The 14839-nt window shown below is 36.0% G+C and overlaps 1 protein-coding gene across 2 annotated transcripts; it reads left to right on the top strand.

The window, feature by feature from the left end:
* Nucleotides 1-11423: 11423 nt before the first annotated feature.
* LOC132188490 (palmitoyl-acyl carrier protein thioesterase, chloroplastic-like) lies at nt 11424-14252 on the top strand. Of its 2 annotated transcripts, XM_059602967.1 has the most exons (7): nt 11424-11689; nt 11781-11917; nt 12336-12437; nt 12517-12685; nt 12800-12868; nt 13142-13380; nt 14242-14252. In XM_059602967.1, the coding sequence occupies exons 1-7, from the start codon at nt 11426-11428 to the stop codon at nt 14243-14245; spliced, it is 984 nt and encodes a 327-aa protein (XP_059458950.1). In that variant the 5' UTR covers nt 11424-11425; the 3' UTR covers nt 14246-14252. The 2 variants fall into 2 exon arrangements, with proteins under 2 accessions (XP_059458950.1, XP_059458949.1); XM_059602966.1 differs by lacking the exon at nt 14242-14252 and having other exon boundaries at nt 13142-13456.
* Nucleotides 14253-14839: the final 587 nt, after the last annotated feature.

The following is a 14839-nucleotide window of genomic DNA, read 5'->3' on the forward strand; positions in this document are numbered from 1 at the left end:
TGAGCGAATCTTTGATTACAAAGATGTTCCAGAACACCACAAGGTGAAGCTTGTTGCCATCAAGTTGAGAAAGCATGCTTCTATTTGGTGGGAGTAACTTAAGAAATAGCGGGAACGTGAAAGGAAAAGTCGTATTGTGATGTGGACAAAGATGAAAAAGGCTCTTAAGAAGAAGTATTTTCCAGATCATTATAGGCAAGATGCTTTTCTTAAGTTCCACAACTTTCGGCAGAACGAACTCTTTGGGGAGGAGTACACAACATAATTTGATCACTCTATGATGCGTTGCGATATTGTAGAACCGGAAGAGCAAATGGTAGCCCGTTACCTTGGAGGGTTACATTTCGAAATTGGTAATGTTGTTCAGTTACAGCCTTATTGGACTTACAATGATGTTTGTAAGCTAGCACTCAAGGTGGAGAGACAATTGAAGGAAGGGCGCAGGAGTACCTATCGACCTTTCAATCAAGGAGGAATTACCAACCGGGGGAGTAGTTCTACTGTCAAGACCACTCCATATCCCAAGAATGCAGCTGCCAAACCAACCAAGAGTGAAGCCAAAACAACCAGCTAAGAATGAAGCCCCAGTAGGTTCAAATCGCTCTAATACTTCTAACTCAAGTAAAAAATGCTTTAAATGTCATGGTTTTGGACATATTGCTTCTGATTGTCCAAATCGCAAGATAATCTCACTTGTTGAGGAAGACTTGGAAGATGATGAGGATGAACCAGTTGATGAAGAGTCTGAGGAAGACTTGACATATGCGGATCAAGGGGAGTCTCTTGTAATTCGCAGGATCTTGAAATCCACTTACGCAGAAGAAGATTGGCTTCGGAACAACATTTTCCACACCAAGTGCACCTCCAGTGGCAAGGTGTGTAATGTCATCATTGATGGGGGAAGTTGTGAGAATGTGGTGTCTACAACCATGGTGGAGAAACTCAACCTTAAAAAAGAACCTCATTCCCATCCTTATAAGCTTCAATGGCTTAAAAAGGGCAATGATATCCAGGTAATAAAGAAAAGTTTAGTTCGATTCTCTATTGGGAAGAATTACAAAGATGAAGTTTTGTGTGATGTTGTTCCTATGGATGCATGTCATATATTGCTTGGTAGACCATGGCAGCTTGATAGAAGAACTTTTCATGATGGTTTAAAAAACACTTATTCTTTTGAAAAAGATGGGACCAAAATTGCCTTAGCTCCGTTAAGAATGTTGACTACATCGAAACGTTCTAAAGGGGAGGGTAATAATCTACTTTCTATATGTGAAGTTGAGAGAGCTTTAACAGAATGTGGAGAAGGGTATGCTCTAGTGGTAGTTGAAAAGAAAGACACAATTGAACCTCTTATCTTACAACCAGTTCTTGAGAAATTTCCTGATGTTATTTCGGAAGAGCTTCCACCGGGTCTTCCATCCATGAGAGACATACAACACCACATTGACCTTGTTCCAGGTTCCGTTCTACCTAACAAGGCAGCCTATCGAATGAATCCAAGAGAGCATGAAGAGTTGCAGAGACAAGTTGATGAATTGATCACCAAAGGCCTTGTGAGAGAAAGCATGAGTCCTTGTGCTGTTCCAGTACTTCTAGTACCAAAGAAGGATGGTTCTTGGCGTATGTGCATTGACAGTAGGGCGGTGAACAAGATCACCATCAGGTATTGCTTTCCCATTTCGCGGCTAGATGATTTCCTTGATAAGCTTCATGGAGCCACAATCTTCTCCAACTTGGATCTTCGTAGCGGATACCATCAAATTCGCATGAGAGATGGTGATGAATGGAAGACAGCTTTTAAAACTAGAGATGGTCTTTATGAATGGATGGCCATTTGGACTCTCTAATGCTCCTAGTACATTTATGCGTCTCATGAATCATGTTTTTAAACCTTTTATGGGAAAATTTGTTTTTGTTTACTTTGATGATATCTTAGTTTACAACAAATCTCTAGAACAGCCTTTGGAGCACCTTCAACAAGTCTTTCAAACTCTACGAGAGCAGAAGTTGTATGTCAACTTGAAGAAGTGTCGTTTCTTCACAAATAGCCTAGTGTTCCTAGGCTATGTTGCTTCTAAGCAAGGAATCATGATGGATCCCAGCAAAATTGAGCCAATCACCAGCTGGCCTATTCCTAAGTCCCTTCATGACATCAGAAGCTTTCATGGACTTTCATCATTCTAACGGTGTTTCATCAAAGGCTTCAGCACCATTATTGCTCTCATCACAGAATGTCTTAAGGGAGGAATGTTTAAGTGGATGGAAAAAGCCCAAAAGAGCTTTGAACTTCTCAAGCAGAAAGTAATGGAGGCACCAATCCTTGTGCTTCCAGATTTCTCCAAAGTGTTTGAAATTGATTGCAATGCTTCTAATCTGGGAATTTGTGGTGTTCTCAGCCAAGAAGGCAAACCAATTGCCTTTTTCAGTGAAAAGCTCAATGATTCCCGAAAGAAGTATTCCACCTATGACAAAGAATTATATGCTCTTGTTCGTGCCTTGGAGCATTGGAGTCATTGTTGTGCAAATTTATTTAACTCGCAAGTGCACGAATCAATTGTAGTTTAATGGATTGCAAGTGCGAGGTCGATCCCACAGAGAATTGTATTTTTGAAAGAACAATTTATATCTAAACTAATTAAATCCTAATCTAGTTCCAAAAGGGTTTTGACTTTTGAGTTTGAAAATTAAAGGATAAACATAAACTAAATAAAATAAGTAAATCTAAGGATAAAGGTACTAAGGTTTGAGAATTCACACTCACCAAATCATAACAACATACTTTATGTTCATCAATATTAATCCGAAGTTCTCACAAATTAAATCATAGATATGTTTTACTATGCTTCAAAGAATTAATCAAAACCATCCCATGTATCCATTCATTGACCAAATCACAAAAGGAATCCAAATTCAATTGAAACACCAGATGTATCCGTAGAACAAATCACAAGGGATATCCAATTTTTTATGAGTTAAAAGCCAAGCAATCAATCATATGAAATTATCTCAAATCATCACATGTATCCTTGAATCACAAGAGATATCCAATAATTACTCCACACAATTGATTAGAAGTAAAACAATTGAAATATAAAACCCAATAAAATCAGAATAATAAAAACTTACATAAAAGTGATGTTGTTCTTCATCGGTGAGGCTTCATCCCCAACCTTAGTTGGGAATTTAGCTCCACATAAAAATAAAATCTAAACCTAAACCTAAACCTAAACCTAAAGAAAAACTAAACAAAAGAATTTTGCTCTCTGGGATTGTGTATATTTTCTTGAATGCAAAGAAGTCTATTTATAGGCTTAGGGAAATCCTAGAAGCCCAAGTAAACCTAGATAATTCGGAAGTCTGTCTCCCAGTCAAAATAGAAGTCTGAAATCGGACTAGGATTCGTCCAAATTTGTGTCTCTTAATTGCGGGGCGATTTTGACATAGAAACCGTCCGAATTACGAAAATTCTATTTCACAACAAATTGTAGTATTTTGAGCTAGCTTTCTAATACGTTTGAATCACTTCAATCCAATATTTGACCGGAGAGTTATGGTCAAAATACTAAGACGTGTGCAGAATCTGAATTTGAATCCGATCCGAAATCTTATCCAATCTGAACTTTAATCTGATTTAACATTTTCTTGGATTTGGTTAGACTTAACCACATCATCTAGGTCTTCTCAAAGTATGCTTTCTTCCAAACTTCGCATTTTTCCCTTTAAAGCTGTAGTTTTTCTTCAATAACCTACAAAATACTAAAAACACAAAACTAACACAAAATATTAAATAACGACACAGCTAAAGGATTAACTAATGTAAATAAAGGGGTCCAAATATGCAATATTTGACACTTATCAGTCATTATCTACTCTCCGAAGAATTTATACTTCATTCTAACCATGAAGCTTTGAAGTACTTGAATAGCTAGCAGAAGCTCAACACACGACATGCAAAATGGAGTGAGTTTTTGCAATCTTTTTCATTCTCAATCAAGCACAAGGCAGGTAAACTCAATCAAGTTGCTGATGCTTGAAGTTGAAGACACTCTTTACTTAATACCATGCAAGTGCAGGTTGTGGGTTTTGAAGTTGTCAAACAACTTTACAAAGATGATCCTGATTTTGGCTAGGCTTGGAAGGAATGTTCTAATGGTCCTAACAACCATTTCTTGCTACAAGATGGTTTTCTTTTCAAAAACAACCATTTATACATTCCCCAATGTTCATTAAGAGAGGAGGTCTTACCGGTCATTTTTGCAGAGACAAAACTTTAGCTCTTGTACTAAAGAATTTCATTTGGCCCAAGATGGTACGAGATGTTGTGCGGCATGTGAAGCAATGTGAAAGTTGCCAACTCGCAAAGAGTTGCAAACAGAACACCGGACTATATATCCAATTGCCTATTCCAAATGCTGCCCTATGGGATGATATTAGTCTTGACTTTGTTGTGGGTTTACCCAGAACCCAAAGGAACAAAGATTCCATTATGGTGGTGGTTGATCGATTCTTAAAGATGGCCCATTTTGTCCTTTGCAACAAAACTCTTGATGCATCTCATGTTGCTGATTTGTATTTCAGGGAGATAGTCAAGCTTCATGGTATTCCCAAAACGATCACTTCTGATCATGATTCCAAGTTTGTTGGTCATTTTTGACGTACACTTTGGTGAATGCTTGGAACTATCCTCCTGTTTAGCTCTGCATACCATCCCCAACAGATGGTCAAACTGAAGTTGTTAATCGAAGTTTGGGAAACCTCTTGAGGAGTTTTGTGGGAAAGAACATCCGTGATTGGGATCTCCTCCTTGCCCAAGCTAAATTTGCCTATAATAGGTCTACTAGTCAAACCACTAGTTGTAGTCCTTTTGAAGCTGTCTATGGCCTAAAAGCCATTAGTCCTCTTGATTTGGATCAAATTCCTACAACCATTCAATTTAGTGGCAATGTTGATGAACGAGCCAAGGGAATCAAGAAGTTGCATGAGCAGATTTGAGGTCATATTGAGAAGCAAAATGAGAAGTATCGAACACAGGCCAATAAGCATAGAAAGCCAATGGTTTTCAAAGAAGGAGATTTGGAATGGATTCATCTTCAAAAAGAACGTTTTCCAGCAAAACGGCGATCTAAGCTCCTACCATGAGCAGATGGTCCTTTCAAAGTGCTCCAACGCATTGGAGAAAATGCTTACAAGATTGATCTCCCTGGAGAGTATGGTGTATTTGCCATTTTTAATGTATATGACTTAGCACCATATGAAGAAATCAAAGAGACCACGGACTTGAGGGCAAGTCCTCATCAACTGGGGGAGTATGACACGGGTGTGTCTAGCAAGAGTCCATTAACAATTTCCCAAGCTTTAGTCCAAATAAGTCCACAAGCCTAACAGAATGCCAAGGCCTAAATTGAAGAAATCCTGATGCAGTCTAGAGAGTTCTACTGAGTTCAAAAACATCATACCCATGCATTACTTCATCATTTTGAACACATGCTTAGGTCTAACTTGAAGTTCAGAATCTTATCTTCAGATCATTTGGAGTTGCGTGCCAAAAGTTATGACCGTTTAAAGTGGAGTGGTCAGCCTTCTCGGGAATATGCATTAAGGTGGCTGTTTGTCCCCTTGTCTGCTGCCCCATAAATTAATGATTGTTTTCTGCCATTATTACTTGTTTAACTTCATTAGATGCTTATCCTATGCTTAGAGGGCTGTTCTTAGCTTATATAATACTTGTGTGTGCAAGTGTAGGTGAGACTAGAGTATTGTGTTAAAAAACCAGCCTTTGGCTTTTGAGAAGAGAGTTCTCCTTGTATGTCTGTATCTCTTTGGTGTGAGCCTTAGAGTGGTGAGTGTTCTAGCTCTGTATCCCTTGTTATAATCCTCTAGGTGGTGATATTCTATATCCCTTTGGTGTTATCTCTTGAGTGGTGAACTTCTATTTATCATTTGAGTGTGAATTTGTGTACTTGTTTTCCATCTCCTTTTCTGTCCGGTATCACTAATTTTGGTTGATTTACTTGTATGGTCTTTGGACCTGGAACTCGAATTGAAGTTGGAGGTTCTTTGCTAAAAACGTCGAAAGATGATAGATTGGTTGCCAGTGCAGCATGTATTATAAATGTACAAATTGTTTGTAATGCCTCAATGAGGACTACTTTAGCTTTACTTGTATTTATAATGAATTTTACAGGATTAGAGCATAACTTCCGAGGGGTTTTATGCCCTCCAATGGAAGAGAGACACGTTAGCTGGAGCACAAACATTACACATAAATTATCTAAGATGTAAACATTAGATTATTAGCTTCAAGATCCACAGAATCTCATGGCTGGGTCTACGGTGTGAGAGAAGGAGAGGGGAGAGACTGTTGACCCAGGCAGGCTCACAGCGGCGGGTCTTAGGGCCGCGACCCAGTGTGGGTATAGTAGACCCCCGGCAAGATCCCGGCTTTGCGACTTGCGTGGGTCTGCAATGCCTGGCGTGCAAATCAATCAACAGAAACTTGTTCAAATGCTGGGTAATATTCAAGCAATGGTTCTTGTTGGTTGGCACCTTTGCAAGTTATATGAGAATGGTAAAATGACTACAGGTCAAGTTAGCTTGGGAAAAGTACAATTAAAAATAATTAAATTTGTGATACATTCCGTCAGTTCCTTGTACCGACACTTTTTATAATTCTTTAGTCATGGATCACCTTGAAGGCAAGAGAAACTGCTGCTATTGGGCGGGAGTTACTCGGTGGCAATAGAATTTGGGCTGATTTTTCAGTTACCAAGGTATCCATGATTTTACATTCCGTCAGTTCCTTGTACCGAGCCACCCCCTTTGGCCACCCCCCAATGGCCAAAGGGGGTGGCTCAAATGGCCAAGGGGGTGGCTCGGCCATCCCCAATTTTTTCATTTTTTTTTTAAAAAAAATACATTTTTTTAATTTTAAAAAAATTAAATAGGTGCCACGTGTCAACATCTGATTGATCTACGTGTCAGTCCTAACGGTCAACTAACGGATTTACTAACTTGGTCCTTTATCAAAACCCTAAGGGGGTCTTGTGATAAAAATGAAATTTCAGGAGGGTAAAAATAAAGTTTCCAAACCTCAGGGGTATTAAGTATTTAACCATTTCTTTTATTTCTATTCTTTTAACTTTTTATTTTTTATTTTTTATTTATTTTTATTTTTTTTAATGTGATTCTTGATTTGCAATAATTCTTGAAATAGTTTCTTTGTGAATTCTCGAATTGTGTCTGTTGGTATGTTTTTTTGGTTCCGGCGGAAAATGGTTCTCCTCCACCGGTAATTTCTCTCTCTCCGGCCTATACCCCCGCTTCTTTTCTAGTTGGTTGTTATCCGGTGTTTTGGTTTTTTTTCCTCTTAAAATGTATTAGGTGAGGTATCAGCATTTTAAGCTTCCGTAAGGTGCCCTGTACCACTGGAACGGTAGGGTAGGGGGACTACCTGGGTAGGGGAACTACCTGTTAAGGCATGGCAGGCAATCCGAGAGAATGTTATAATTGGCTCCAACCATTTTGTTTTTGGCCCTAATTACTAATTATAGGGTAATGATATAGAGCACGCCCGGCGTGCATCATGCTGGTCATAAATCTATTTTTTTTAAAAAAATGAAAATAATAAAATAATAATAATAATAAAAATTTATGCTTGGCGTGCATCAACAGCGCTAGGCATGCTCTATATCATTACCCCTAATTATAATATTTTCCCAATAATATTTGAGCAACTCGACTAAGACGTAGTTCATAGGGGATTTAGATCTTCTTCAATTTTTAGTAATTTGAGGGGATTTCAATCCGCAATATTTTATACCATCCACAAATTAATACTAATTTTATATAAAATTAAATAATTAAAGTTGAAAAGTCTAACCCTTTTAAATAAAGGGGTTAAGTTATGGTAAGCTTATACAGTTTTATATTTATACATCGATACGACTCGAACTAGTTATGCGACATATGGTTGGCAATTTTTAACATAACTTACGAATTCGACACGAATACAATACAAAATTAAAAAATTAGGATAAGAAATTTAACCTCTTTAATTAAATAAGTTATGTAAGAACCCAAATCGACCATACATGCCTGAATTGCATATGCCCTAATTGCTACGTTGTCATATTTGAGTTTAATATTAATGAGCGGTGTGTGTTAAAGCAGTTGGCTTTATTTGATACAAGCTAGGCTAGGACGTTGTCATATTTGTAAAAAAGTTAGGCCAATTAAATGTGGGAAATAAGTATTAATTGATTCTTGATTCTCCGTCCCCACAAATCCCATCTCTACAATGGGAATGGGCCGGGTTTGCTTTTAATCTTTTCTTTATCTCTGAGCGGCACAAGGTTCCATTTTGAAGTAATAAAGTGAAATATAGATGGCACCTACCATGACGACTAGATTGAAACGTTCCATCAACTAATAAAATTTACTAGAAATGTTATGGATCCACAAGTTATTTGTATTTGATTTATATTTTTTTATAAATTTAATATATCAACTATTAAATTTATAGAGTCTATTATATGTGGATCTACATAAATTTACAAATTTAATAATTTATTCCAAGTAAATAGGGACGAAATATGAGTAAAATATTGGCCTGTAGCATTTTTCTAAAATTTAAAAGTTAACTTCAACAAATAAAATCTAAGCATCAATAAAATGATAATACATTTGACTCTTAATAAAAAAATATATAAATATATAAAATTTTAAATTTTAAAACTTTAAAAAGTATTTATTTATTTTTATAAAAAAATTGTTTATGTCGCCGCTTCAGGTTGGCCCAACAACAAGATTTTAGGGGTAAAAAGGTAATTACGATGCAGTTATTAGCTAAAACTGTATCCGCCTAGGCGATTAGTAAAATTCCCTAACCAGCTAGGTGCTGGCAGTTTCAGCAGGTTTTCAAATCTAAAAACAGTTCTAATTGCATTAAAAAGCGGTTAGATAGTTAGGGTAATTAGCGGGCAATTTATAACTACCCCTATTTTGGCCCTACCATATTTACCCCTCCCCTGTGACATCTTTGTGGTTGCCAAGAGCTCGCACCAATGGAAATTCTGTTTCATACATTTAAATAATTTCAAGCATTTGGATTTGGAAAAAATTACAAGAAGTAGATTGAAAATAGGAACCAAATACCTTGTCAGCTTGTGTTAATTTTTTTTTTCTTCTTCTTTTACAGTGGGTGTTATTTGGGTAGGCATGGTGGTACCCAAGGCGTCGATCGATCGGACAACTCAGATATGGACGAAATCACAAGAATATACATAATTTACGCAATCACACGCTCATAAGAATCGTTTTTGCATCTCTTACCCATGTAACCTTCAGAGAGAGACGAAGCAGAAAACAAATGTCTTGGAGACGGAAGAGTCTGAGGTAGATGATGATTGCAGATGGAGAAAACAAAAAATTCGTTAAGAATGAGTCTGACTTGGCACACTAATGGAATTAGTCAAGTATTTTGATGAAATTTTCGAGAACTTTTGAATTATCTTTTATATTATTGTGAGTGATTTGTAATTTTGGCCAAACACTTACACTTATTTTGCATTTATCCCATATTATTATAGCAAAATGTTCCATTTTTTTTTTTTTTTGGGTAAAGTGGATGTACCTCTCTCAAATTATCACCCAATTGATAATGTTCTCCCAAACTTCCAACACATCGTCAATGTCCTCCAATGATGAAACTATCCATAGTAAAATAACTAAAACATCTAGAAAAACCCTAAAAAAAAAAAAAAAAACAAAGTGGCCAAATTTAAAAATAAAAAAATTATAAGAAAAAAATTAAAAATTTCGATTTTAAAATTAAAAATTTCGATTTTTTTAATAAGAATTGAAAATTTTCGTTTTTGTTTTTCAAAAAATTTTATAATATAATTTTTTAATAAAAATTCAAAAAAATTTAAAAAATTTCGTTAAATTTTATTTTTAAAAAAATTCTTTTTTATTTTTATTTTAAATTTTAAATTAATTAATTTTTTTAAAATTTTCAAATTTATATGGGTATTTTTGTCTTATTGAGAAATCTATATAGGCATTTTTATATTTTTGATAGTTTTAAGGGACATTGATAATGTTTTGGTAATTTTGAGAGATATTGTTACAATTGAAAGTTTAAGGGAACATTATCAATTGGATGATAGTTTGAGAGGTATGTGGATTTTTATTTATTTATAATATATTTTCTCTATGATCTTTATCAGTCCCTCATCTCTACTACCGAAGCCATGAAGCACTAGTTGGAGGGGAGGGTGGCCTTGTAGACAAGGTCGAATATGTGGCCGAGGAGGGTGGAGGAGGAGAATGAGTCTCCTCCCAAGCCCACATCACAACTGTTGGCATCACCCTCCCCTTCGCGCCCTTATCATGGTTGTTTAAAGTAATTTTAGGTGGCATACTTATGTTCTACTAAAAATAATGTGACTATTAAAATCAGTATTTAATCAAAATTTAATAATGATCAATTATAAGTCTAATAATAATTTTAATAGTTACGTCATTATTAATAAAACATAAATAAAATACAAATAGACTATCTAAAATTTCTCTATTCAATCCCTAATCTCTCTTGCCGCCGTACTTAATTCGCAGCCACCACCCTTGATTTGAGGGTGAGAAAAAAGCTGAACTTGATGAGAAACATGATTGATTTTTGATGAACGTGGTGTTGCCGTGTTGGGTTGGTTGTTGTGGCGTGGGTTGGTTGTATGTGTCCAGGGATATAAATAAATAAATATATTAATACAAAATGTACGTAGCCGAGTAGAAAGTATCTTGTCATTTAAGAGGTGAAACAGTATCATTGACCAAGAAAGCTAAATCATCCAGACATTTAATTAGGAGTGGTTGTAAAAAAAAAAAAAAAATATTGTCGATGTTGTTCTAGATGATTAGCACTAGCAGCAATGCAATGCTGTATACGTCATTCTTTTATATTTTTATGTTTAGAAAAAATTTCTAAAAAATTATAAAACCAGGCATATCAGATTCTTTATTCTTAATGCGCAAGGAACAAAAAATAATTTTTTATACATTATTTTAATATAAATATTTTTTCTTTACTTTTTTATCTTTTTATTTTTAATTGAGAATTGCATTAAAATTTTTTGATAAAAAGTGAGGGTAGATAAAAAAATTTATATTTTATAAAGATATAATATTTTAATGGTATAAGAAAATGTGAATAATTTTATTGTAAAATATATTTTTATAGAGAAATTTTTTTTTTTTTTATACCCCTGAACTTAAGAAAAATAAAAAAGAGAGACTACCGGGTCCACTAGGACTTAATAGAGACAGCTCCAACGAAGGGGCACAGGGAGCATTATGAACTCTATATATATTTATTCCTTTTCGCAATACTTTCAGATAGACAAGTAGTACTGTATTTTCACCCTTCACCATGCTAACGTCTGTGGTTGCCCCAACATACTTCAGGCAGGTGTTTCCACCAGCATTCCCTTCAAAGAATAATCCCACAATGTGTTCAGCACAAAGACCAAAACATCTTCAATGGAAACCAAGGCATCTTGATAAAACTATTGACTCATTTAGCGGAAAGTTGTCGCAGGGTGGGCTTGTTTTTCAACAAAACTTCTTGATCAGATCATACGAGCTAGACCCTAATGGCAAAGTCTCAATATTGGCCTTATTGAATCATTTACAGGTTCTAACGACTGTCTCTTTGATAAGGCATATTGTAAGTTATTATGTCTAATGAAATCCTTAACCTTCTTGCCTGGCTTTTGTCCTTGTAGGAATCATCACTTAATCACTTGAAGAGTGTGGGGCTAAGTACTGCAGAGAGTTTTGGTTTAACAGCAGAGATGATTAGAAGGAACCTGATATGGGTCGTATATCGGCTGCAGATTGTGGTCGAACGCCAACCTTCATGGTAAGCCATTTTACTAGTCACCATTCAAAGAAAAGCCTAATTAGATCTCCATCCTCAAAATTACAATTAATTAGACATCGGTTGGACTTGACAGGGACCCGGTTAGGACATTGCTGTGATCAGACTGGCTCCCAGTCGAGTCCTAGCAGGGTCCGGCAACGTTTTAGTTGGGTCTGTAGATTTGAGAATGTGATGCTTAAACTTGAAAAATGGTTAACAATTTTTTGTGAAAAATGATTTGAAAAATGAAAATTAAAGTGAGTTTTTCAGTTGAACAAAAAATATTTTCTGTTAACTATTATTTTTTTATCGTACCAAATATCCGAATAAATTTGAGAATGAGATGCCCAAAGTGCTCCAACGCTACATGTTGGCTTTGATACTATTAATCATGATCGACCCATTGAAATCTCTGAAGGGCTGATGTAGTTCAAGTCGAAAGTTGGATACCAAGACCAGGAAAGCGTGATTGGCTCGTCCGTGATTACAAGACAGGCGAAACTATTCTTAAAGCAACCAGGTTGACACTTGTTGCCGTGAATTATTGGTTAATATTCACTGTTCTGTCACATTCACTCTTTAATCTCTTCTATACGCAGCCTGTTTTTGATGATGAATAAAAAAACAAGGAGATTATCTATAGAAAAAGAAGCATGGGCAGAGATAGAGCCTTATGTTTTGAATTGTGACCCTATCATTAACAAGGATAAGAGAAAACTTGTGCAATGGGACCTCCATAGAGCAGATCATGTCCGAACAGGTATAGCAGTAAGTATCTTCAACTTAAAATCTGTCTCCTTCAATATATATATATTGCGTATTTTCTGTATATAGCAAGCAATCTTTTAAACAAATTAAACTCTTTCTTCCCAACCATTGCAGCCTTTATGGAATGATTTGGATGTCAATCAGCATGTGAACCACGTCAAATACATCAGCTGGATTCTTGAGGTACATCCTTTTGCATGCCTCTATTTGCTTTTCTTACTGCTAAGCTTCAGTAGAGAATTGATATTAAAGCCTAATAAGTAGTTTATTGGAAGAATGTCCAAGAGAGTACGTGAAGGAGATTTGCTGGATTATTTTGTTTTCTTTCTTTAATTTTTTTCATATAAAGCGAAGAGAGTATGCAATGCTTAATTCTATTAGGCATATAAATATTTCTTTGTTTAATTTCTTTTATCCTTTTCTTAACAATTAATGGAAAATGATGCTGCCTATTAGAGTGCTCCTCGCTCGGTGCTGGAGGGTCACAAGCTTTCTTCGATGACTTTGGAGTATCGAAAGGAGTGTGGGAGAGATAGCATGCTGCAATCTTTCTCTGCAGTCAACAGAAAAGGTACGAGTCACTCTGCAGAGGATGAATGGGTTGAACTTGATCACTTGCTTCGACTTGAAGATGGGAGTGAGATTCTCAGGGGAAGGACTACATGGATGCCAAAATATAGTAAAGGATGCTCAGTGTAAGAACTTATTCTATTTGTATTAACTATCCCAAATAAAATGTTTTGTGATGCCTCTCATTTATAGAGATATACAAGCAGATCTTGAGTAAAGATAAATGCAATTTGAATTTAAATAATACAACATCTATCTACACGTTCAAACTTGCTGCACCTTATCCTCCTGCTGTCAAAAGTTGTTTGTGTTATGAAAATTTCCCAAGACCCATTAGATACGAAAAATGAAAAGAAGGGTACGTTAATAATCTTTTTGGTACTTGAATTTTAATGTTTTTATTTTTACCCCCTAGGTTTTAAAACATGACAAATCTAGTACCTCAGATTTTGAAAAAGACCGAATCACCACCTCAATTAATTTCCGTCAATCCTCCACTAACGGAAGTCCACGTCATTGCCATGTAATCACATAATATCGTGACACGTGTCCACCTTAAAAAAAAAAAAAAAAACTAAACGGTATATCCACGTTGGTATAACATTAAACAAAACAAGTGAAATAATTTGATCTCCTTCTTCTTCAAACCGAAGCTTCCTTCTCCGTTTGCGGTCAATAAAAGCATGAATGCTAGACCACGAGCTCCAAACCCAACAGATCAAAATTACACAAGAACCTCCACAAAAAGCACTACTTCCCTTTGTTATCGGTTTCGCTACAAAAACTCTCAATTTTTGTTTTTCTTTTCTTCCTTTTAGCAATTAATTCTTATCAAACCCAAATTAGTGAGCTTTAAGCTCAAAATCGAGTGGCCAATTTCCTAGTTTTCTTATTTTATCATTTCCATTGTCTACTAATCTCGCATGAAACAAATGAAGCAGATCCACAATCTAATACCCTATTTCATGATGCCGACGGCACCGAAGATGAGAAGCGCGATAGTGAGAGCGATCTCCTTGATGGGAGGCCTGTTGTTCACTCCGTAAGACGTCTCCATCATTATGTCCTTGTCCGTTATCGAGAACGCGTGGTCCATGTACGCCATTGATCTCCTTGCAAGCTCTTTGATTCTCACACAGGTTAAAGGTTTTCTTGGATAGGGTTGAAGAATTGGGACAACAACAGCGATTGTTGAATAAGGTGGTCAGTAGTTTTCTTGGAGTTGAAGTTTGAGGTAGAAGGAATACTCTCTAGTGAGGAAGATATTCTTTTTGATTGAAGTTCAAGGTAGAGGACTGAGGAAAGAGTTATAGCCTGTGTAAGCTAAACCCAGACCAACACAAGAATCCAACAACCCTAAATTGCAATTGTAGAAAATTTGGGGGAAAACATGGACGGGAAAAATGGGATATAGGGGAAAAATATCAAATTATTTCACTTTTTTTGTTTAATGTTATATCAACGTGGATTTGCCGTTTAGTTTTTTTTTTTTAAGGTGGACACGTGTCCCGATATTACATGATTACGTGGCGATGACGTGGACTTTCGTTAGTGGAGGATTGATGGAAATTAATGGAGGTGGTG

The sequence above is a fragment of the Corylus avellana genome, chromosome ca7 (assembly GCF_901000735.1).
Source record: "Corylus avellana chromosome ca7, CavTom2PMs-1.0".
NCBI classification, from domain to species: Eukaryota; Viridiplantae; Streptophyta; class Magnoliopsida; order Fagales; family Betulaceae; genus Corylus; species Corylus avellana.

What these genes read in the sequence shown, in the direction of transcription:
- LOC132188490 (XM_059602967.1), top strand. Translation starts at nt 11,426, where the DNA reads ATGCTAACGTCTGTGGTTGCCCCAACATACTTCAGGCAGGTGTTTCCA. An exon ending in CCTTATTGAATCATTTACAG is followed by an intron (nt 11,690 to 11,780) that starts GTTCTAACGACT and finishes TTGTCCTTGTAG; the next exon opens with GAATCATCACTTAATCACTT. An exon ending in ACTATTCTTAAAGCAACCAG is followed by an intron (nt 12,438 to 12,516) that starts GTTGACACTTGT and finishes TTCTATACGCAG; the next exon opens with CCTGTTTTTGATGATGAATA.